At 45.1% G+C, this 21430-nt stretch overlaps 1 protein-coding gene and 1 long non-coding RNA gene across 2 annotated transcripts; one reads left to right on the top strand and one right to left on the bottom strand.

Annotated features, from left to right (window-relative positions):
• The first annotated feature begins 6563 nt into the window (after nucleotides 1–6563).
• LOC132975166 (uncharacterized) lies at nucleotides 6564–7390 on the top strand. The gene is made up of 3 exons (XR_009673243.1): nucleotides 6564–6726; nucleotides 6814–6931; nucleotides 7020–7390. It is a non-coding gene; the product is annotated as an uncharacterized LOC132975166 (long non-coding RNA).
• A 973-nt stretch (nucleotides 7391–8363) lies between these two features.
• Nucleotides 8364–21051, bottom strand: LOC132975163 (zinc finger CCCH domain-containing protein 6). The gene is made up of 12 exons (XM_061039517.1): nucleotides 20585–21051; nucleotides 18343–18562; nucleotides 18132–18254; nucleotides 17795–18035; nucleotides 17537–17679; nucleotides 17190–17318; nucleotides 15815–15929; nucleotides 15604–15713; nucleotides 15279–15514; nucleotides 14365–14759; nucleotides 14086–14277; nucleotides 8364–12392 (listed from the first exon to the last, which is right to left on the bottom strand). The coding sequence occupies exons 1-12, from the start codon at nucleotides 20668–20670 to the stop codon at nucleotides 10738–10740; spliced, it is 3645 nt and encodes a 1214-aa protein (XP_060895500.1). The 5' UTR covers nucleotides 20671–21051; the 3' UTR covers nucleotides 8364–10737.
• Between the last annotated feature and the right edge of the window lie 379 nt (nucleotides 21052–21430).

Raw genomic sequence — 21430 nt, 5'->3', positions numbered from 1 at the left:
TGAATTATTAATGCACCTGCCTCACCGAGTACAGCAGGTATACACTACATCATAACGGAGCTGCTCCTCGTCTCTTGACTCATGTCTTCTTTTCTGGATCACGGGCTGATCAGGACTGCAGCAGTCGAGCGGGTCATTGCACCGATCGCGAGTCACCTCTGCTACCTGGTGCTGCTGTGTGACAGCGCAGAGGACGCTGAACACTTCAGTCAGCTGGAGGGGGCGGCGCAGGCTGTGGCTAAAGCTACGGAGAACATGGCAGCAGTGACCTCCAGGTTAGTTGAATGTGGGCATTTAGGTAAAGGTCACAAGAATCAGGAGTAACACATTGAAATCCAGCCAGGAATGATGGAAATGTATGGACTCCCAAGAAGGACTGAAAAGCTCTAATGATTAGTGCATATATATACATTTCTTGAGGCGGCTGTGTCTCAGTTGCTAGAGTCGGTCGTCTCTCAATCAGGAGGTCGGGGGTTCAATCCCCAGCTCCAGCAGCTACATGTCCGATGTGTCCTTGGGCAAGACACTTAACTCCTCCTCTTTGTCAGCGGCATATGAATGTGTATGAATGGGATTAGTTACTTGATGGTCACTTTACCAGGAACCTCTGCCATCAGTGAGTGAATGGTTAGGTGTGACCAGAGGTGCTGCTTGTCAACAGGCGAGGCAGTCAACTGCTTGGGGCCCCAGGCCAGTAGGGGACCCCCAATGGCTGACAAACTTTAAACCACAGCTTTGCCTTAAAATGTGTAAATTTTGCAACGAGAGTAGGAAACCTGCTTAAGAGGGCCTCATCTGACAGCACTCACTCTGAAGCGCCATTCCTGTGAAAACCAACATTTTTAAATGAAGGAACCTGAAGAGGAGTTATCCGTCTGGGGGTGAAAAAAGAAAGAGGTAAATAATAATGAACTCTGATTGGAGGGGCCCCCAGTTAATTTTTGCCTAGGGCCTCAAAAGACCCTTGAATCTCCCCTGGGTGTGACATGAGCTGTAAAAGCACTTTGAGCTTCAAGTATCAAAAGTCACTTTCTAACCTCTAACAATAAACTGATGTGAAATGAATAATGGGATGAACACTACGCTCTGTACTTCCAGACATACAAGTGAGACGGAGGATGAAGTTCTGCTCATGGAGACGTCGTCCCTCTTGGAGTCGGTCACCGTCTCAGGACAACACGTGCTCCTTGCAGCCCAGAAACTCAGCATCCAGCCCGGTTTAACCGAGCACAGGGAGGAGCTCATCGCCGCTACACAAAACGTCTTCTTGGGAGTTGTCAAGGTAAAATATGGGGGGGTGGGGTTTATCTAGCTGAAAATTGGCTTTAAGAATGGTACTAAATATACAGCTCAGTTTAAGATGATGCACTTGTGAAAATAAACAGAGATAAAGTGAATCACTGATTTAAAGCTCTGACAGATCCAAACACATTCATCTCAGATGCATCTGCTCTTTATTTTCCCCCAAAGGTTTCCTTAAATGGTGATAGGACGAGGCCAGAATGCTGCATGATTTCAATTTTGCATCCAAAATATCTCAGCTAGTCATCTATTGGCATTCAAAGCAGGTGTCATTGTAAATAACTGCACACAGATTTCAGCTACTTTATGAAATTGTTAGCTACTTACTCGTATCTGTTGTGTCAGACCAGCGGACACACCGCATGTAAAGCTTATGAAATGGAATTAAATCAGCCGTAGCTTGTAAAGTGGAAAAAGGGCACAAAAGTCGACTTTGTCAAAATGTTGTAAATCTCTTTATTGGAAAGCTAAAACATCACAAGTTCCTAATTCTCGTTCTTTCACTTTGGTCGTGGGAAGCTCTCTCAAGAAATATTCCATTACACTCGACCTAGAGGATCATGTGAATGTTAAGTTCGCCGCAGAAAACAAAATCTGACTCACAGGGGTTATGAGTTGGGTTTCTGACAAAACACTGCACTTGAGGTACCAAATGAGTGATCCTTGGGTTTCTTAAAGATGGTAGAAGAACATAGCCATCCAAAACCACCCACTGAGTGGACAGCTGGTGACCCACCAACCAACAGAATGATAGACAAACATAAACTGGAGCCAAAACAAAAGAGAAGTGGGAGTCATGGAATTCTGAATTTTCAGAACCACACACACACACACACACACACACACACACACAGATCTTTGCACTTTTAGAATAATAACACTAACATCAGCATGCTCCAGCAGGGCCCTTGACACACATTCAACGCCAACTTAAAATAGCTCTGCAACCCACTTTTGGGTACCGACCCACCAGTTGAACACCACTGATCTAAAGGACTCATTCCTTTGGGACTATACATGCTTGCACCTTATTTCATAAAAGTTCCACTATATTGCAAAATGGTGGACAGACCAACTCTACTTTGTAACGTATTGCTAGTCTAGGTCAAAAAACAAAGTGATTCCATGAAACAAGTAACCAAATCTGTCTGTCACTCTTAGGTTCTGTTACTGGACGATGATGCTGAAGTAAGGAGAGTTGTTGCTGCTGCTGATGAAGTCCTGGAGTGCCTCTCTCAGCTCGGCTCCTCCTCAGACATCCGGTCTCTGCTCAAGTCTTTTCAGGTGTTCTCCGAGGCTCTGCGTCTCCTCAACAGTCTGACAGTGGAGAGAGCCGATTCCCTGCAGGATCCAAGACAATCCAAACAGCTTTTTGATTCTCTGGACACCCTGAGGAGATGCCTCTCCATGCTGCACACGGCCATGTGCACGACCATCAAACACCCAACCAGCGAGCAGGCGCGGGAAGCAAAGCGGTACATTTTGGACAAGGTGCAGAGCACGGTGAACGACATTATTGTAACCCTAAAGAGTGAATGCCACAGTGGATCGCTTGGTCCTTGCGGGTACTACATAGGCAGGAGGAACAGTCTGCTGCAAGTTCTGACTGGTTCCTCCATATCGTGCATCCAAGCCAGTGGCTTTGACAGCTTGATAAGAGATCTCGTGTTTCACTGTATGGTCGTCGCAAACTCTTCTCGTTGTGAGTTTCAGCAAAGAGTTGTGAGTAATTGTCGTCACATCCTGCAGTTCTATTCGGACTTACAGAAGATTTTGAAGTCCTCGGATGATTCTGAGCAGAGCTTTGAGAAGACCTGCACGCTTTTGGTGCAGCAAATACAAATGCTGGACAAAGCTTTGATGACATCTGTTCTATATCAAGTCTTGGACACGTTTGTCATGGCGTCGTCCACAGCTGAGGAGCTTTCAAAGGTGACCAATCAGATCCTAGTTGCAGAGTCATCAACAAATCTGGATCTGAACTTCATACAGCCTCTCGTTGAGGATTTCATTTCTTCCACTGATAGAATAATCCAGGTGGCAAGTTTCATCTCATCCGTGGCCGACGACGCAAAGAGTTTGGAGAGTGTGGAGAACTCGAGACTCTTCCTTACAAGGCTCAGAGCTCGAGTCGCGCCTCTTTCCCTGGAGCTGGCAGACAACTCAGCGCAGACGGTTCAAAAGCTTCGCGAGGTGTGTCAACATTGGGAAGAGGAGACGGGCCAACTCCAGGATGCTCTAAGTGATGTCGTCGACGTGAGGGAGTTCACCAGCGTCGCTGTTGATGAGATGGTCAACGATCGGCATGGATGCGACTCAGCGTACAGAGAGCAGAGCTATGAATTGTTTAAGGAACTCGCAGGGAATCTTATCTGTCACATGAAGATGGTGGTTCAGTCAGTGAGGAGGCACTTGGAGAGGAGCGATGACCCCATCTACAGGAATGGCCTCCTAGTTCTGCTGAAACCGGTCCAGTCGTCTCATACCAAAGTGGGGGAGTCAGTCAGAGACATGCTTGTAGGTTCCCGTCTAAATGTAGAGGTTTATAGAACTTTTTCAGATAATGTCTCCATGGCGATTCAGCACTTTAAAGTTCTCAGAAAGGGACTGGACGGACAGCAGCATCCACATCTCCTGAGTCCTCTGAGAGAGGGGGCACGTCAGCCTGAGATCTCACAGTCCTGCTCTCCACTCAGAGTCAGCAATGGTTTGAATCTGGTTGACGTGAGAAGAGGTTTGGATTCTCCCGTTTTGGAGGTTATGGAGAGGGATTCCCAAGCCGGACACGAGGAAGATCAATCAGATGAGGAAACTATAGAAGCAGAGCTGCCTCATAAATATGACAGAGATGATTTAAAGATCCCAGCTGTCTCTGCCGAGCCCAAACAGATCCACAAGGCTCATGAATTTGACCTCTTGCCCCTCTTGTACGAGGTTGTGACTGTGACTAAAGGGAAAGACGTGACAGCGCTCAACCAGGCCTGCACTGGAGTCCTCGAGCTGTCGAACTGCTACGCTCAAGCTGCGAAGGAAGCCTTGGCCGTTGTTGACGCGGTCGATCGTCAGACATTGGAATGTTTTAGAGCCGAGCTGGTCTCGTTGACGCCGCTGCTCGTCCAGACGGCTCAAGAGACGGCGATGAGCTCGGCGATGAGCACGGAGAGCGTCCGCAAATACAGCACGCTGTTTTCTGACCTTATTAACAACACCCGAAAGGTTTTACTGCCCGTCACCGGAACCTGGTATCATGCTGTTTTTAATGAGCTGCGGGGAAGTCTGCCAGCGAATGCCACCACCGTGACACAGCAGCTGAGTAAAGTGATGGCTCTGAGTGCTGACGTGGTCCAGCTCTTGACGGCGTCCGATTTCACCTCACAAAGCGACGGTCAGGAAACAATCAGCGTTTTACACAACAAGCTGAACAAAGCCCAGAACAGCACAACATACTTGGTTGAGTTTTCCACCTCGATGGACGGACAGGTGGATCAATTAGATGGCCTTTGTATCCTCTGGGGCTTGTCCATTCAGATTCTACTTAATTCTCTTGACAAAATTTTGGGCACATCAACTGCAATGAACCACATGAGTCCTCAAAAGCAGCTATCAGTCTTGTCTGAGAACTCACTGCGAATCCAAGAGGCAGCGAGGCTCACTAGCTTGAATTGCAGAAGTGCTTACAAATCCAAACAGCTATCGGGATACCAGGACGAACTAAAAACACTGACTGAAGATTATCTTAAAGCTTCGGAAGAGCTTGACATTCTGCCAAATGTGATGCAGCTTGCGACATCAGAGTTCCTACAAAGACATCTCCTGATCAAAATCAGAGTGCTTTCTGGGCATTTGAGCAAAGCAAATAAGGATTACGACTCTGCGCTAAAGAATATTGCCGACATTGCATATTTTGCCGCCGAACACTTTAGGGAGAACAACACAGAAGAAGCAGAGGAAAAGTTTGAAAACGCCGCCCAAACTATTTTTGAAAATGTAAAACTTGCGACTAAAAAAGTTGAGGACTGCTTAAATTATGTACGCGACCCACACGCCCGTTCCACCCTGAGGTCTATCAACGACCACCTCTCTTTCCAGATCTCAGACATCATCAGCAGGGCGAGACTCATAGTAGAGACTCACTACATATGTGACACACTCAGTCTGGATGTGCAGATACAGTGTTGGTCCGCTAAAGCTCACTACGTGGTGGAGGAGATCAGGAAGCAAGATGGGGTTCACCAGGAGGCTAAAGAGTACATCAAGGCTGGACTACAGGGCAGAACACTTGAGGATATCAAAGATGGGTCGACTACAATCCCATCTAAAGTCAAAGATGTGGAATTTCCCTCTGACATGGCAATGTGTTACTCCCAGAAAGGCAATATAGAAAGTTCAGACGCTCCAGAACCAAACTCAAACTTCAAAGCTGTGGTCAAACATGCACCTGAAAATATGGGAAAAGATGTAAGTATCTCATGATCAGCAAGACAATTTACAGCTGAGGGTTCCCTTCATGACATCTTAATCACGCCTCTACTTTTTCCTCTTCAGGATGGTGCATACAAAGAAGCTTCCTCACTCACCTACACCTCCCTTTTTCTGAAGCAAGAAAGTGACAGCTGGGATCCCAAGGACAACCGAATTGTCCAAGTGACCAGGAAGATGGCCGACACGATATGTTACATGACTCAATACCTGAAGAAGAGAGGCCCAATACTGGTAATGACCACCAGAGGGCACTTTGATGACCAGAGCTGTGTCTCAAATGGCGGGGTAGCGTCCTTCAAAGGACCCTAGCCTTCGTAGCCTGTGTAGGCCTCTTAGTGCTGGACTGAAATGAGACGGTCTGGTCTACAGAGGATTTCCCTCCGTTTGGCTCGTGTCACCAGCTGTCCCTACACTTACCCTTTTGTTTCTAAGCGCCGCCCCTGTCCCCTAGCAAGCTCAACAGCTGCACCAGAACAAGCTAACATAGCCAACATATGTTACCGCTAGAGTCCGCTAGCTTGTTTGAATTGGCAGGCAATCAATCTTGGGATATGTTGGGCCAAGAAAGATTCATTAGATACATTCTTAATTTGCAAAGGAAAGGAGGTATGTAAAGGAGCCTTCAAAATGGGGCAGCCTTTGAAATGCAGCTGGGATGTTATCAGTCTCAGATTCCCCCTCAGAAGGATGCCACCCCTTTATTGAGACACAGATTAGATATTGATACTTGAAGACACCTGCATCCTCAGTTACTCCTTTTCCTTTTCAGAGTAAAGAGGCGTTTGTGGCTGCAGCAAAAGACGTGATCTCAAATTGCCAATCAGTGACTCAGTTTATTAGCGTTATTGCCAATCACTGCCTGGATCAACAGTGCACCGTTGAGCTCTCACTGATAGTTGAGCAGATTCTCACCATCACCAACCAGCTCAGCATCATCTCCAGGTCAGAGCAGATTGGTCATAAAATACAAACATGCTCAAAATAATAAGAAGAGAAAGAGTTTTAAATAAATGTATTTCTTTTCCTCAGTGTCAATGCTGTAACACCAGGCTGCAAGTCATCCGATGAGATCCTGGTAAAGAACTCGCAAAATCTACTCCAGACGGTCCTGCGGGGGGTCCACGCTGCAGAGACAGCCTGCATCACAGTAAATCTAACATTCATGGCTCCTTAAACATTTGGAACGGTTATCGCTTTGTTATCAAAACTTGCACTTTTACTTATTTTTATTCCAGGGTTTGAAGCAGCCGGAGCCAAACTCAGACGGAGCCGAGGCGACAGCTCTGTGTTTCCAGTGGAGGAGGAAGCTGGAGATCCACCGAGCCCAGCAGACGTCGTCAGAGACTGATGATCTGGGTCTGAGGAAGACCTCATCTCACCCAGTTGCACCAAGTCTTGCTCCACCAGTTACTGTGACGAATATCTCTTCAAAGCACAAGAAATAATGCAAAAAATAAGAAGCCTAACACATCTCTTTTATTCTATTTGATGTAATAATGAAGATTTGGCTGCAGGATTCTCAGCCTGTTGGATGATTTAAAATTAAGAATGTACCGATACACATCAACAACACATATCACATTACTCGATTAATGATACAATTTTATGATTATTTCCAACTCAACATTTTTTCCAAATGCATAAGATTCATGTCAATTTCAGAATAAAAATGATTCCCTTTATCACAATAATCTGACAGTAGAAATGCTAAATATCATTTGTCGTTGATTTTCTTAATAAATAAATATAATACTTTTTAATTGTGTAGTTACTTATAAAACTGAATATTTTATCTTTACAAAAAGCATCACTGATCAGCGCAACTGCTTCAACGTCAGATGTCGAACAAGAGAAGCAAAAGAAGGGATCGCCCTCTGCTGGTTTAAAAGAGTACTGCAATATATGTTTTTGTCTAACTGACTAAAATGGTCCATATTTATTTATTTTTTAAGATTTATGTTTGGGCATTTTCTGCCTTTATTAGAGCGATAGGACAGTGGATAGAGTTGGAAAGCAGGGAGAGAGAGAGTGGGGAACGACATGCGGCAAAGGAGCCACAGGTCGGATTCGGTCAGATATTTTTAACAATATTTAATTGTCTTGCGGGACATCGTTACATCTCTACTTAAAATATTTTCTATTGAGGGTGACATTTGTTAAATTACTAAACATGTTCCAAGATTGATGCAATTTAATGCAAAAAAATGTCCATCCATATATCTATTCCCGTTTGGGGTCGCGGGGGGCTGAAGCCAATCCCAGCTGTCATTGGGCGAGACGCGGGGGTACACCCTGGACTGTGTGCCAGCCAATCACAGGGCTGACATATAAAGACAGACAACCAGCCACACTCACATTCACACCTACAGACAATTTAGAGTGACCAGTTAACCTAACGAGCATGTCTTTGGACTGTGGGAGGAAGCCGGCGTACCCGGAGAGAACCCACACATGCACAAACTCCACACAGAGAGGCTCCTGTCAGACGGGGATTCAAACCAGGAACCTCCTCGCTGTGAGGAAACAGCGCTAACCACTGCAGCACCACGCAGCCCCAAGCAAAAATGCAACTCGAGTAATTCTGAAACAAATAAACTTTGTGTTCTGTTTATTTCAGGTATCAATGATAAAATCACTGAAGTGTGACGGGCATGTGTCGTTAAAATGTCATACAAGTTTTATAACCATAATCACCTTACTGACAGAAAAAACAAACCAAACGTTACATATTAAAACACTCAAACAGTCTGTACAGGTGATACAAAAGATGAATTTACAGTGTGAATTTTCAAAACAATAAAAAAAGATAGCTTAGTTTCAGTAAAATGAGGATAGATGCACAACTGTTGAAAACATCCCGCCTATCATGACGCCCCCCTGAACCATGTTAGGGACACATTAACCAATTTAAACGTATTTACAGTCAAATCCAACAAAATTCAACATTAAAATAGACATTAGATCATTTATGTGTCAGATATATCTGCAATGTAATCAAGACAGTATTTTATCTTTCTGTATAGTACACTATTTTTCTTTCTTTGTTTTCATACTCTGCTAGTAAAACCAGTAAAATAACACTTTGCTCGCCATTTACAAGCTTTGAAGTAGAGACTGTTTTGAGGCATGGCGGTCTCAAATCACATCAAAATAACCAAAAATAATCCACTCCATTAGAAGGTTTTACGGGTTGATTAACAAGTCCCAAAAAAAAAAAGCCTTCAAATGTAAGGTTATATCCTTAAACATTTAGGCCACTAAAACAGGAAAAAAAACAAACATTGTACTAAATATAAATTGAATATTTGACGTTTCCAAATCAGAAATGTCTTCTCGGATTAAAAGGGAGACATGCAACCGTTTCTGCAAGCTGTTTTAACTTATGCTTCAATTAAAGGAACCTGCTACTAAAGCAAATAGAAAGCAATCACTTCTCTGTGAGTTTTTCAGCAAATCATTTTTAAAAATCATCTGCAATGTTCATGGTTATGTCAGAGGTCGACGCACTGTTCAGCTCAACGTTTGGATCTAAAGGATCTTCCTCGGGCAAATGTGGCAGGAGACACATACTGTAGTCTTTACCAGGGGCGTATCCAGAGGGGTTGCCAGGGGTGGCATGGGTCCCCCTTGACATTTAACAATTTTCACCCTGGGATTAATAAAGGTATTTCTGATCCTGATTCTGATTTGATTGGCCACCCCAAACTCCAAAACTATGATTGACTATTTGCCTAATCAGAGGCAGGACCACAGGCTAACACAGGTGGTTTCAGAAATTTGGTTTTTCTTAAGTGATAATAATAGTAAAAAAAAAAAAAAAAGGTGCAAGTACTTTTTATGCATATTTTGCATTATTTGGTTTTCCCCTGTCAAATGTCCAAGCGAACCCTCGTGCACGCTGTCTAACTTGTAGTAGACATACTTGCTAACAAATGTATTTTTGCAAGTTAGACAGCGTGCACGAGGTTGCACATCTTTGTTTTTCAGTCCCTAAAGAATCAAGCTAGGAAGATTTATATGTGGTACAATTGGGTTGATTGTAAGTTCAGATCATTAGAGGGGATAGAAAAGTTTAAAAAAAAAAAAATTCAGTGCTCACAAAGCTCATGCCACCCCTGCAAAAGTCAGTGGGCCACCCCAGAAAAGAAAAGATCAGGGGCCACGCCCCTGATCTTTTCTAAAGTTAGGCAATCAATGAACTATCATTATCACCTGTTGAACCAAAAAAAAAGGCCATGAGTACAGCAACCACAAGAGGGAGACAGATACCACATGGAGCAGAAAATAAACAGTTGACCTGTTTAAATTAATGTCGCTCATTGGGAGCTGAACTGTGTGCAGACCTTTCTCATTTTTCTTCAGTTAAAACCATTTTTTTATGTCATACACCTGTTTGCATTTTGCTTGGATGTGAATACAGACTCATATCAGGATATGTTGTGAAAAATAACAAAATGTAAAACGTTCTAGAAAACATCTGTGAAAACTCCCTTATCGTAAAAAGTGAGCAGAAACACACAGATCTTAAAATAAGTGCCTTTAAATAAATAAGAAAATACAAAAAGTTCAAGGTCACTCGCTGCTTTCGTCGATTCGTTTGCGTCGTCTCTCTATAAAAAAAAAAAAAAGAGTGAAAGCTAGAGATTAAAATGGATCTATACTCCACAGGCTGTGATCAAGAGTTCAGTAAACAACATACAGCTCAGTCCTTAGTGAAAACTATACAAGGTCTTTAGTCTCTGATTGTTCAGAACACACAAGAAAAACAACAACACGATGATAAAAGACCTGAACATACACACCTTCAGAACACACTTAATATGATTCAAAGGTTTCATCTGTGCACCAACATCATCTCCGTGCTCACACATGTGTGGAGCACAGTATAATGTGATTCTATACAGGAGCATTTTTTATACAGAAATAAATATGTGATATAAAGATTAAAAGTGTTCACTGACAGAAAGGGGAGGCAGTGGGATCAAAAGTCTTGAACACGTCTTTGAGAGTCCGGTCGTCTGCGTCCTCCTCTGGATCGCCTTGTTTTGCTTCCTCCTCCCCCTCCTCCTTTTTCTCCTCCTTGTCTTTGTCCTCCTCCACCTTCTTCTTCTCCTCTTTTTTCTCCTCCTCATCCTCCTCTTTCTCCTCCTTCTTCTTCTTCTCCTCCTCCACCTTCTTCTCCTCCACCTTCTTCTCCTCCTCCTTCTTCTTCTCCTCCTTCTTCTTCTCCTCCTTCTTCTTCTCCTCCTTCTTCTTCTCCTCCGCCTCCTCCTGTGCCGCAGAGCCTTGCCCTCCTTGTTTGGCCTGCCTGGGGTCGGTGTACTGGGGTCGGATCAGCCCGGCCAGAGCTTGGATCGGGAGGTTATGAACCGCGGGGGGTTTGACGGGCGAGGCCGGGGGCGGGGGAGGGGAGTTGGTCCGATCCGAGGCGCCGTCTGTGCTCTTGGCGTCTTCCAAAGAGTCGCTCCTTTGCGTCGGCGAGAGGGACTGTGGCGGGTTGTGGTCTTTCTTTTCTGGGAGTTTCAGAATCCCCACCTTTTTAGGAGGCTCCGCTTGCTCCTTCTGCTGCTCGCTTTGGTTTCGAGGATCGTACAGACTGATGCCCCCCAGGATGGTGGTGGGACTCTCCAGCCCGCCACCGGAGGAGGAGGCGAGGCGAGGGGCGTACGGCGGCAGCCTCTCGGGCTCTTGTTTGGCTCGAGCGGCATGAGACGAGGAGCTAGCCTTCACCTTTTGTAGCCTCGGGTCGACAACTCCTCCTCCTCCTCCTCCTCCTGCGCTCGGCTCTTTCTGACCAATCAGCTTTGAATCCAGACTCCCCGTGCGCTTGAGTCTGGGGTCTAAGGTCTTCTGCTGACGCGGATCTGCAGGTCTTTCAGCGGACGATCTGGCTTCTAGAGATCCAGAGGATAGTCGACTCATGCGTTCCTTCAGACGTGCGGCGGCCAGTCGGGGGTCGGTGGGCGGGGGGCTGGAGACCGGTGGGTGATCGGGCAGGCTCGCTCGGTTCATCTGAGCGTCCGCGATCAGGGGAGGGAGGGGCAGGTTGATGGAGTGTTCCTGTTTGGGCACCAAAGAGGGGATGAGATCTTCAGGGGCCCAGATGACCGCCTGAGCGAAGGCCGGCCGCTGCAGGAGGATGTCCACCCGGATGTGGCTGAACTGCTTCAGCTGGCACCGGGGGTCCCGCAGCACCGCGTTGGGGCCGGCGTCGAGCGGGATGAGAACAGCTTTTTCCCTGAGCTCCCTCTCCCCCTCCTCGTCCTCGTCTCCCGCAGAACGCTTCCTAGGAGCCGGCTGGCGGTAGGAGCTCGGCTCCATCTGCCTCATCTTCCGGGGGTCTCTGGAGAGCCGAGGGTCCGCAGCTCCATCCGACTCCTTTTTCATATCTGGGGGGCGCTGTCGTGGGTCCGTCTTCGTTCGGGGATCACTAGGAGGGCCCCTCTCCTTCACAGTCCGAGGGTCACCGAGAGCTGGAGCCAGCGGAGCGGCCTGGGGGGACTTGGACTGAGCCTGATGCATCTCATTCTGCTTCTTGAGAGTTTTAAGGATGGAAGAAACGCAGCTCCCGTCTTCCTCGTCACTGGAGTACCAGTTTGTTGTTTCATCTGTGAAGAAAGTTTAAAGTCTTTATTTGTGATTTTTCACACTTAAATATAATATAAATCAAATATCTCCTCTGAAAATAACTCTGTGAGTCATGACTGTCTACAATGGGTGTAACACCCGAGTCCCACTGTCTGTGATGTTTTCAGAGTCCTATCTTCACTTTGTTTACATCGCCCGGACGGCCGGCTGACTCCTCCCCTCGTGTATAAAAGTTGTTTAATTGAGGGACTAGAGAAAAGAAGAATAACATACTGTACTCACTGCTTAACTGTGTTTCTAGATCACGCTCATTTCAGGTAAATTTACATGCAGTGTGAAGATACGAGCACAATAAAGATCGCTAGCATTAGCATGCTAACACAACAATGCAGCACGAGTTGTTTTGGTTTCATGCTGGTGCTCAAGGGCGACATCTGCTGGATCAAAAAATCACATATAAAGACTTTAAATCAGATTTAAATATTCTGTCTCTTAGGTAAGAAGGGGTTTAGACGACGAGTTTTGTTATTCGATAATCCACTTGGATCACTCACATAAAGAGAAACTTTACATGTTCTTTCCTTTGATGTCAGATGCAAACAAAACAGAGACTGACTTCAACCTGCACTATCGCTCCGGCTTCATTTTTTAACACCAGAGGAGCATCTAACAGAGATTTATGGTTTACAGTACACAATATTTGTGTGTGTTGCTGGAGCTTTTTGACCTCTTTCACTCTTCATGCACCTTGGTAGTTGGTGAAGTTGTGCTACATAATCCCCCCCCACCCCCCCTCTCATTGAGCCGCTCAATTCTCGACCTTTACTGTCTGAACTTTCATAGAGGAGGAGGGGAGTGAGCGAGCGTGTTTTCAAGATTTTTTGTAGCTACTCTTCACTAAATTCACTTTGGAAGTTTTTGAGTATATCAAATTGATGTTGGAGATTGTTGTAGCTAATCTGATGTGGTTTACTGTGTGGCTGGGTGGTAAGTTATGTGAATGTTGTCCGCTGCTACGTCACCTGCGCTCCTGGGCATATGTGGTGAATTAGTACAGCAACAGGTAGGGAGAAAAGGGAGACACAGGTGGAGGGGGAAGTTTTTCAACCGTGATTGTGTGTGAAGATGTTGTCTGTCACGTTTAGTGTTTGTTTATGTTTACAAGCTCGTTTTGTGTGATGAAGCATACACCCGTCTTTTTGTTGGTGCTCTGTAAGATTGTCGATACATAAATACTTCAAACGTAATCAACGGCGGACATTCCCTTTTTACACACCATGAGTTGGAAATGACTTCGGATTCCCTTCAGTGGCACTTTTTGTTGTTAGATTGCCACTACAGAGATTATTAATATTTACAGTTTTATGAAAACGTGTTCCGCTGTTTCAAGAGGAGCTCGACTAGGGCCAGCTGGCCAAGCATGTCGGTCACACTCCTGCCCCGCAGCGACAAAGACCACAGCAGCAACATCATCCAGAGCCACCACTTGTATACATGTAATCTATATTATACTTTATGTATCACTGTGATTCTGTCATTACAAAATATGTAATACATATCGTCCAGATTCAGATTTGACTTAAGGAAATGTTTTAAGTTATCATGACCCACCCAAAGTATGACTCAGGTATTAATAATCACAGACTTCTGTAGTCTGAGCTCAGCCCCCCTCAGCCCCCCCCCCCCCTCCTCCTCCTCCTCCTGACCACTTACCTCTGCCTGCACTGTTATCGTCCTGGCCCTCTGCTCTCAGTGTTTCTGTCCCCTGTGGATTCATCTCTGTCTGCTGCTGCTGCTGCGTCAGGTGTAAAAAGATGGCTTTCTGTACTGCTGGTGGTAGAGACTGCAACTGTGACTCTGCACCCATCTGCTGCTGGAGGTTCTGCATGAAGGCCATCGCCGGGTCTAAAGCGTTGAAAACAGAACATGTTTTTTTAAATATCCAGTAACTGTTTAAACAGAATAATGAACCGTATTAAATGTGACCCTCACCTCCTTGTTGACCCATATTCTGGTTTTGGAGAAAACTTCCAAAGATGTCTGCCGGGTTCTGCCCCATGGATGGGAAAGGGAAGAGACTTTGCAGCATCTGTAGATCGGGAGGAGGGAACGGGGGCCTCTGCATGTTGGGTCTGAAGGGCGGGGGCGGACCAGAGGGGAGGATCGGCGGCGGCGGCATTGTAAATCCGTGTGGTGGTGGGGGCGGTCCGGGAGGGCTCTGGGGCATGGCGGGTCCTGTGGGGTGACCCATGGGACCGGGTGACCCAGGGGGAGGGACAGAAGACGGAAAGGTGGCCGAAGGCACATTACCTCCGCTCGGGGTTTCCTCTGAGCCTCCGCTAAACTCGTCGCCGCCTTCGCCTTCATTCTGGGAGAAGTTGGATCCGCTGGAATTGAAAATGCGCTGTTAGAATGGAGAGCCAAAAAAAATCTTTAAAAAGTTTGATTTAAAGGCTTTATATGCGATTTTTTGATCCAGCAGATGTCGCCCTTGAGCACCAGCATGAAACCAAAACAACTGGCGCTGCATTGTTGTGTTAGCATGCTAATGCTAGCGATCTTTATTATGCTCGTATCTTCACACTGCATGTAAATTTACCTGAAATGAGCGTGATCTAGAAACACAGTTAAGCAGTGAGTACAGTATGTTATTCTTCTTTTCTCTAGTCCCTCAATTAAACAACTTTTATACACGAGGGGAGGAGTCAGCCGGCTGTCCGGGCGATGTAAACAAACTGAAGATAGGACTCTGAAAACTCTGAAAACATCACAGACAGTGGGACTCGGGTGTTACACCCATTGTAGACAGTCATGACTCACAGAGTTATTTTCAGAGGAGATACTTGATTTATATATTTAAGTGTTAAAAATCACATATAAAGACTTTAAGACAGATTTCTGGTTACCTCAGAGCAATTTTCTGCGCCAGGTCTACAGTGGGTTGAACTTTGATTTCAAACAGAGAGGGGATCTTCTTCCCCGCCTGGCCCGAGGCTCCTCCGTCTGTGGGGCTGCTCTGACCGGGGGTCGGCAGCAAACCCACCCCGGGAGGCGGCTTGGGAAGCGGGGCGATGCCCTGCTTTCTCAGATCCTCCAGCTCCAACTCGTCCTCCCGCGCGTTCTCCTCCTCGGTGTTAATTATCTGATTGATGAGAGCAGACAGTTGTTGACCTTTGACTGACCTCGTAACAGAGACGTTTGAAACTCATCTTTCATTTTTTTTCGTCTCACCTTATCAAGCAGCTCTTTGGTGACGTCATTCAAAGCCGAGTGGGAGAACTTGCAGTTGTCTCCTTGATAACATTTGGCTCCGGTGTGAAAGAACTTGCACGGGTATTCATGTTCAGTCGCAGGTTAAGGAAAAGATTCATCTGGCTCTTCATTACACAAACTGCATTAAGACAAATGTGATTGAAACCGGTCGTTCGTTCTTTAAGGATATTGTGCATGTAAATGCAGTTATCTCCTTTGCTGCAGTAACCTTGGAGATAAAATTTACACAGCTCCCTTTTCTTGTCTGGTATGACGAGCTCGTGTTCGAACTTGCACTGCTCCCCCTGCATAAAGAAAACAAATACTTTAATCATCAGGTAAGAAAGTGATCAGTCTGAATTATTCATTTCAGTCATTACACGGCCACATTACAATAGAATAGAATAGATGTTTATTGCCATTTGCACAGGTACAGTACAGGTACATTGGAATTTCTGTGCGTTTCTCCCTGAGTCAGCGTCTACAAAAAAGTTAAAATTATATATAAAATAGAATATCATTATAAGAAAAAAAAGAAAAGTACAAATAAAATAAAAAATAAAAATAAGTTGTAGTAAATAAATAAGATGTAGTAACAGCTAAGTGATTTAAAATAAACTGTACAGAAGTTATACATTGTATTAAAGCAAAGATATAATAAAAAAACAAAACAAAGGGGAACACTGTACAATGAAATAAAATATAAATATGTTTTCTTGTCTCTAACTTTCTACATCTCTTATTGCACACACATTTTTCACATTATATAATTACACTGTACACTACATTAAACATGTGTGCAAAAAAAACATTGCAAACCTCCGTCCCACACTCTCCCTGTCAGATGCTGAGAAACTTAGGGCCAGACTTCTGCAATGCACTCCTCATCGGGATCCCTAACAAGAGCCTCCAGAAGCTCCAACACATTGAAAACAACATGCCAGGATCCTGATGAGAGTGTGTCCTTCAGGCACTACACCGGCTCCCTATCTCATTCAAGATTCAAAACAAGGTCAGCGCACTCATGGAAATGAGGTTTCTTGACTTTAAAGAAAAATAAAATACAGCCTGCTAGCCTTATTTCCAGGCGACGGTAGCTTAGCGGTTAGAGCGCACACCCCATGTACAGAGGCTTAAGTCCTCTAGAGCGCTCAGCCCGGGTTCAAATCTGACCTGTGGCTCCTTCCCTGCATGTCACTCTTCACTCTCATTCTCTCTCTCTGCCTGATTTCTGACTCTATGCCCAGTCTCTGGCACTCTGATTTTGGGGGTCACAAGCTGAAAAGTTCGGGAACTCCTGCACTGGCACATACTAGTCTCATTATCAGAAAAATCTGTAGTTTGGGCGCCAGTGGCCGGGTGCCCCCCATGTACAGAGACTGTAGTTCTCAAAGCAGACGGCCCGGGCTCGACTCTGACCTGTGGCTCCTTCCCCTACTCTCTCTCTCTCTCTCTCTCTCTCTGTGATTTCTGACTCTATCCTCTATCCTGTTTTTAACATAAAGGCACAAAAAGCCCCAAAAATAAATCTTTTTAAAAGAACATCTGTCCCAGCGTGACTTTACCTTGATGCATCGGCCCTCCAGGAAATACTTGCAGATGTATCTCCCGTTGTGTTCGACTGTGTGCTGGTTGATGAACTCCTTGCTCATGATTGGCCGCTTCTTCTGGAAGCCGGAAGAGTTTTTTCCCTCCTGTGAGACAAAAACAAAACAAGAGAATCACTCCCATGATTCCCCACCAGCCTCTAAATCACCTTTTGTTTTTGTTTTGACTGAGAGCCCCCTGGTGGTGGAATTTACATACTGCTCCTTTAATTTATGAAACTTGTTAAAGTGCAGTATGTTTGACCTAACTTCTAATACATTATATATTCTAAGACATTTGGCTGAATGTTCAGAGGAGTACTAACCGGAGGCATGTCCTCCATGCCCTGGTCTCCTCCCCGACCTCGTCCTCGTCCTCCCCAGGGTTTCCCCTTCAGCTTCTTGTTCTTGTTGAGCATCCCTCGTCCTCTTCCCGGTCCGCTCCCTCTGCCCCTCCCCCTCTGCCCGACTGAAAAAGCACATTTCAAGAAGAATCTTCACTCCCTCATCGTGTTGATGACTCTGATCTTATCACTCATGATACATCTGGATAATTCACTGTGGTTGTTAAAAGTTGCTCTTACACTGCTGCTGCTTCATCCCCCTCATGTTTCCTCTCTTCATCTGCTCTCTGCCGTGGCGTCCCCTTCCCTGATTCTGGGACTCTTTCGACATCGGGTACTCCGACATGTCGTCCTCGTACTCTTCCTCCTCCTCGTCGTAGTCGTACTTGTCGTCGCTGTAGTCGCTGTATTTGTCGAAATCGCTGCTCTTGTGCGGCGGCGGCGGCGACTTGCCGTGTGCTCCCTTTGAATCCCGGCCGTGCTGTAAGGTCAGAGGTCAAAGAGAAAGTTAGCACACGGGGTCGTCAGGTGATGATTGTTTTTAAAAAAAAAAACATTAACGCAGAGATTCAGTCACCTGAGAGGACTGGCCGTCGGACTCGCGGTTTGATCCCTGGCTCTTCCTGGTTTTGGGCCTTTCCTGTCGGTCGTAGTCGGAGTCGTAGCTGTCGGAGCTGGAGCTGCTGGAGGGGGAGTGATGCTGAGAGAGAGCAGATCAAAGTCAGGTTTTAGTATCTTTAACATAAACACAGTCCATTCTGTTTTTAATCACAGGTGTGAACTCTCACTTTCTGTCTGTCACGCCTCCTCCTCTTAGACCTCCTCTTCTCTCTCGTCTTCTTGTATCGTTTCCTCGAGTGCCTGTGCGTCTTCTCCTCTTTCTCTTTGGTCTTCTCTTTCTCCTTCTCCTTCTCTTTGTCCTCGGTCGCCTCCGTCGCCTCTTTGTTTTCCTCTTCGATCCCGATCCCTTCGTCGTCTATTTCTCCATCTTCCAGCTCGCCGTCCTCCCTATAAAAATAAAAACAGGGAGTATTTTAAGTAAAGGGATTTAAACACACCATTCACTAAGATTCAGACAGTGAATCAAACGCTCTTCACATCAGGAGCAGAACAGATTATCCACAATCACTTGATGCTATAATTTAAGGAAATAAACCCAACAACATCATGCATAACAGATAAAAAACTTAACCCTATCCTCCCTGTTCTCAAAAGTCTTACATTCAGGACTACGTTCTGACTTCCTGGTGACAGGTGTGTAGTTCATCTACAGATAAAAGGTAGAATAAATATCACTGAACTTTTCCCCTCAGGGACAATTATTCTGTTCTCCTCTGTCACCGCCTGGAGTCAGAGATTATTTCAGTATTTCTCTGGTGTCTAAACTAAATGTCGCTGAGCCAGAAATGAACATGACAAAAGGTCCACTGTTGCTGCTGCAATCTGAAATATCATCATTAACATCATTAACATTCAAAGAAGAGACAGATACGATCTAATGTCGGTATCTGGTCTGAAGTAATTTACGAGTCGGAACCGACGCCCCCCTGACGCTCGCACAGTCTCACTCTGAAGACGTTCAGACTGAACTGTAAGAAGTGTCCACAAATCGTCTCCATGACGACGTTGAGACGAGGTGGAACAACTCCTTCTGTGTGATCAAAAAGTACAACCTTTTACACTTCAGTTTAAAACATTTCATTTGAAAACCTGACAGCTGCTGCTGCTTCCTGTTTGTATGTGAAGTCAGCACAAAGTTCAGATACATTCATTTGAATTTTTTTATGCATATTTATTTATTTTGTTGCTCTGAAATACTCGATACATTTTGGGGGATCTGCTAATCTTAGCTTCTGGAATTAAAGGATTTACAACGTTTTGGTTATTATCCCTATTAAATAAATACATTATATTCAAAAGTTTAAGGTCATGGTTCGGTCAAAAGAGTCTTTTAAAAAACGACAATTTGAGAATTTGTGAGAAGTATTTTAGTTAAGACTGTGTAATAATTCAAACACTAAATATTGAATCATAAAAGCTAACATTAGAGAAAAACTGATCTTTAGTTTCAGCCTTAGTAGCAACCACATCCTCTGATATAGAGCACATCATGCTTCACCATGAAACCCTCAACACCCACAGCGTCCAGCGTACTTTATCCAACCTGCAGACAACACCTCAAGACTGGATGAGAAAACACTTTCCAACTCGCCTACTAAAACTTTATACCTTTCCTGTATTTTAAATTCTCCTGCACCAAAGTGAAGATTAACAACAAATGAAGGCACATTCTTGATGAATAAAGTAAGTACCACCAGGTGCACTACAAGAAGCATAATCTTCCTGCTGAGCTCTTACAGCTCTTTTGGGATTCTTCTGAACATTTTCTACCACTGATGTGTCCGTCTAAGAACAACATGAAGCCTAGAGTGAGGAAAGACAAGAGACATGCACACCTTCAACAGCTGACACAATTCAAAAACACCGTCTCCTTCTCCACAACAGCAAACAAACAACTGACCCTCTTAATGCTCACATGTTACAAGATTCAAACCACAAGGACAAAGGCATGGCCTAAACCCAAACACAATCACATAATGTCAACCCTGCATGAACCCCGTCTCTGCAGAACCACCGCGCGCCCGCTAGAGGGGAGTACAGAGCCGGGGAGATGGGCGTGGCAATTGCGTCATAGTTATTTTGCATAGTCTCCTGCAGCTCGCAACAATGAAGCCATGAATCCAGTTCCAGTCGCACAGCAAACACAAACGACGACGGGTCTTGTACCTTTGCATGGAAATATGACCGACGACGTGATGGGCAACCTGAGCTATTTTGGACAGCAGCGTTATCAATTGCACCAAAGAGCATGCAAAGATTATTTTGAAGGGGACTTTTGTCTGCAATTGATGATTTAAGAAAAAGAAAAGAAAGAAAAGAGAGATAACATTAACACATTCAGCATGTAGACCCACAGCACTTAAACGCACAGATGAGCGTGTTAAGAATTGCATAAGATTGGTACTCGACCTTTCATCCCCTGCAAGCTCAGAGTCTGTCATGTTTTTGTCAAGAACAGGGGCAGGGGGACTGGAAACAAGGCTCACAGAAGCCATTGGAAAGCCTCCTTTTTCTCTCCGGTACAAAGAGTGAATTGACACAGTCACTCAAGGAGACGTTGTGTTGCGTTGTGTGAGAGATGCTGGAAGATTTCAGACTGGAGAAAAACTCACGGTGTTACATGTCTGGACAAGAGAGACAGTAAACAAGACTCAATGACGTTTTAACCCTGCTGTGAGCGCAGCTTGATTACCCCGCTTTGCTTATAATGTCCCGGTCGGTTGACAGCTGCCAAGGTGAAATAGGAGGAGGAGACGGAGGGAGAAACAGACAGAAATGTAACCATGCTCGTTGTTTTCAGCATCTTCATGGCTTTTCTCAACAGGGACTTCATCTCAAAATGGCTTCTGAGGTTTGCAGCAGCAGCACATTCCCGAATCGTGTATTCCTCCGCGTATTTATAGTCCTATCGGATCTATCTAACAGGATGGAACGCGTACTCCTCTGCGATTGGTCGGAATAAAGAAAACTGCGGTTCTTATTGGTTCGAATACATGTCAGTCATTTTCAACATCTGTAGTGCGAAGTGTATGCGACGTTCAGTTATGTCCTTTGTCAGTTTTAATTCATGACTTTGTGTTTTACGCACAGACTGTGAATATTATCGGTATTACGCGGTAATAATCAGTCGAGTTCTTCTGTTTTTACAAGCATTAAAAACACATTCATTTTCCTCTATCGCCTCACAAGCTTCCTATTTATTTATTTCCTTGTTTTTAATGACGATCCTTGGATTCAGGCGCTCGTACAGTCTTG

The sequence above is a fragment of the Labrus mixtus genome, chromosome 6 (genome assembly GCF_963584025.1).
Source record: "Labrus mixtus chromosome 6, fLabMix1.1, whole genome shotgun sequence".
In the NCBI taxonomy this organism is placed as follows: domain Eukaryota; kingdom Metazoa; phylum Chordata; class Actinopteri; order Labriformes; family Labridae; genus Labrus; species Labrus mixtus.
Note: the sequence above shows the minus strand (reverse complement) of the source record. Positions and strands in the feature narration are given on the sequence as shown.

Coding starts and splice junctions, on each gene's coding strand:
- LOC132975163 (XM_061039517.1), bottom strand. CDS start 20,670: ATGGCTTCTGTGAGCCTTGTTTCCAGTCCCCCTGCCCCTGTTCTTGAC. Junction 18,563..20,584: donor GAGCTTGCAGGGGATGAAAG/GTCGAGTACCAA, acceptor TTATTTTTATAG/GGAGGACGGCGAGCTGGAAG. Junction 12,393..14,085: donor CGATAACAGTGCAGGCAGAG/GTAAGTGGTCAG, acceptor CTTTCTTCACAG/ATGAAACAACAAACTGGTAC.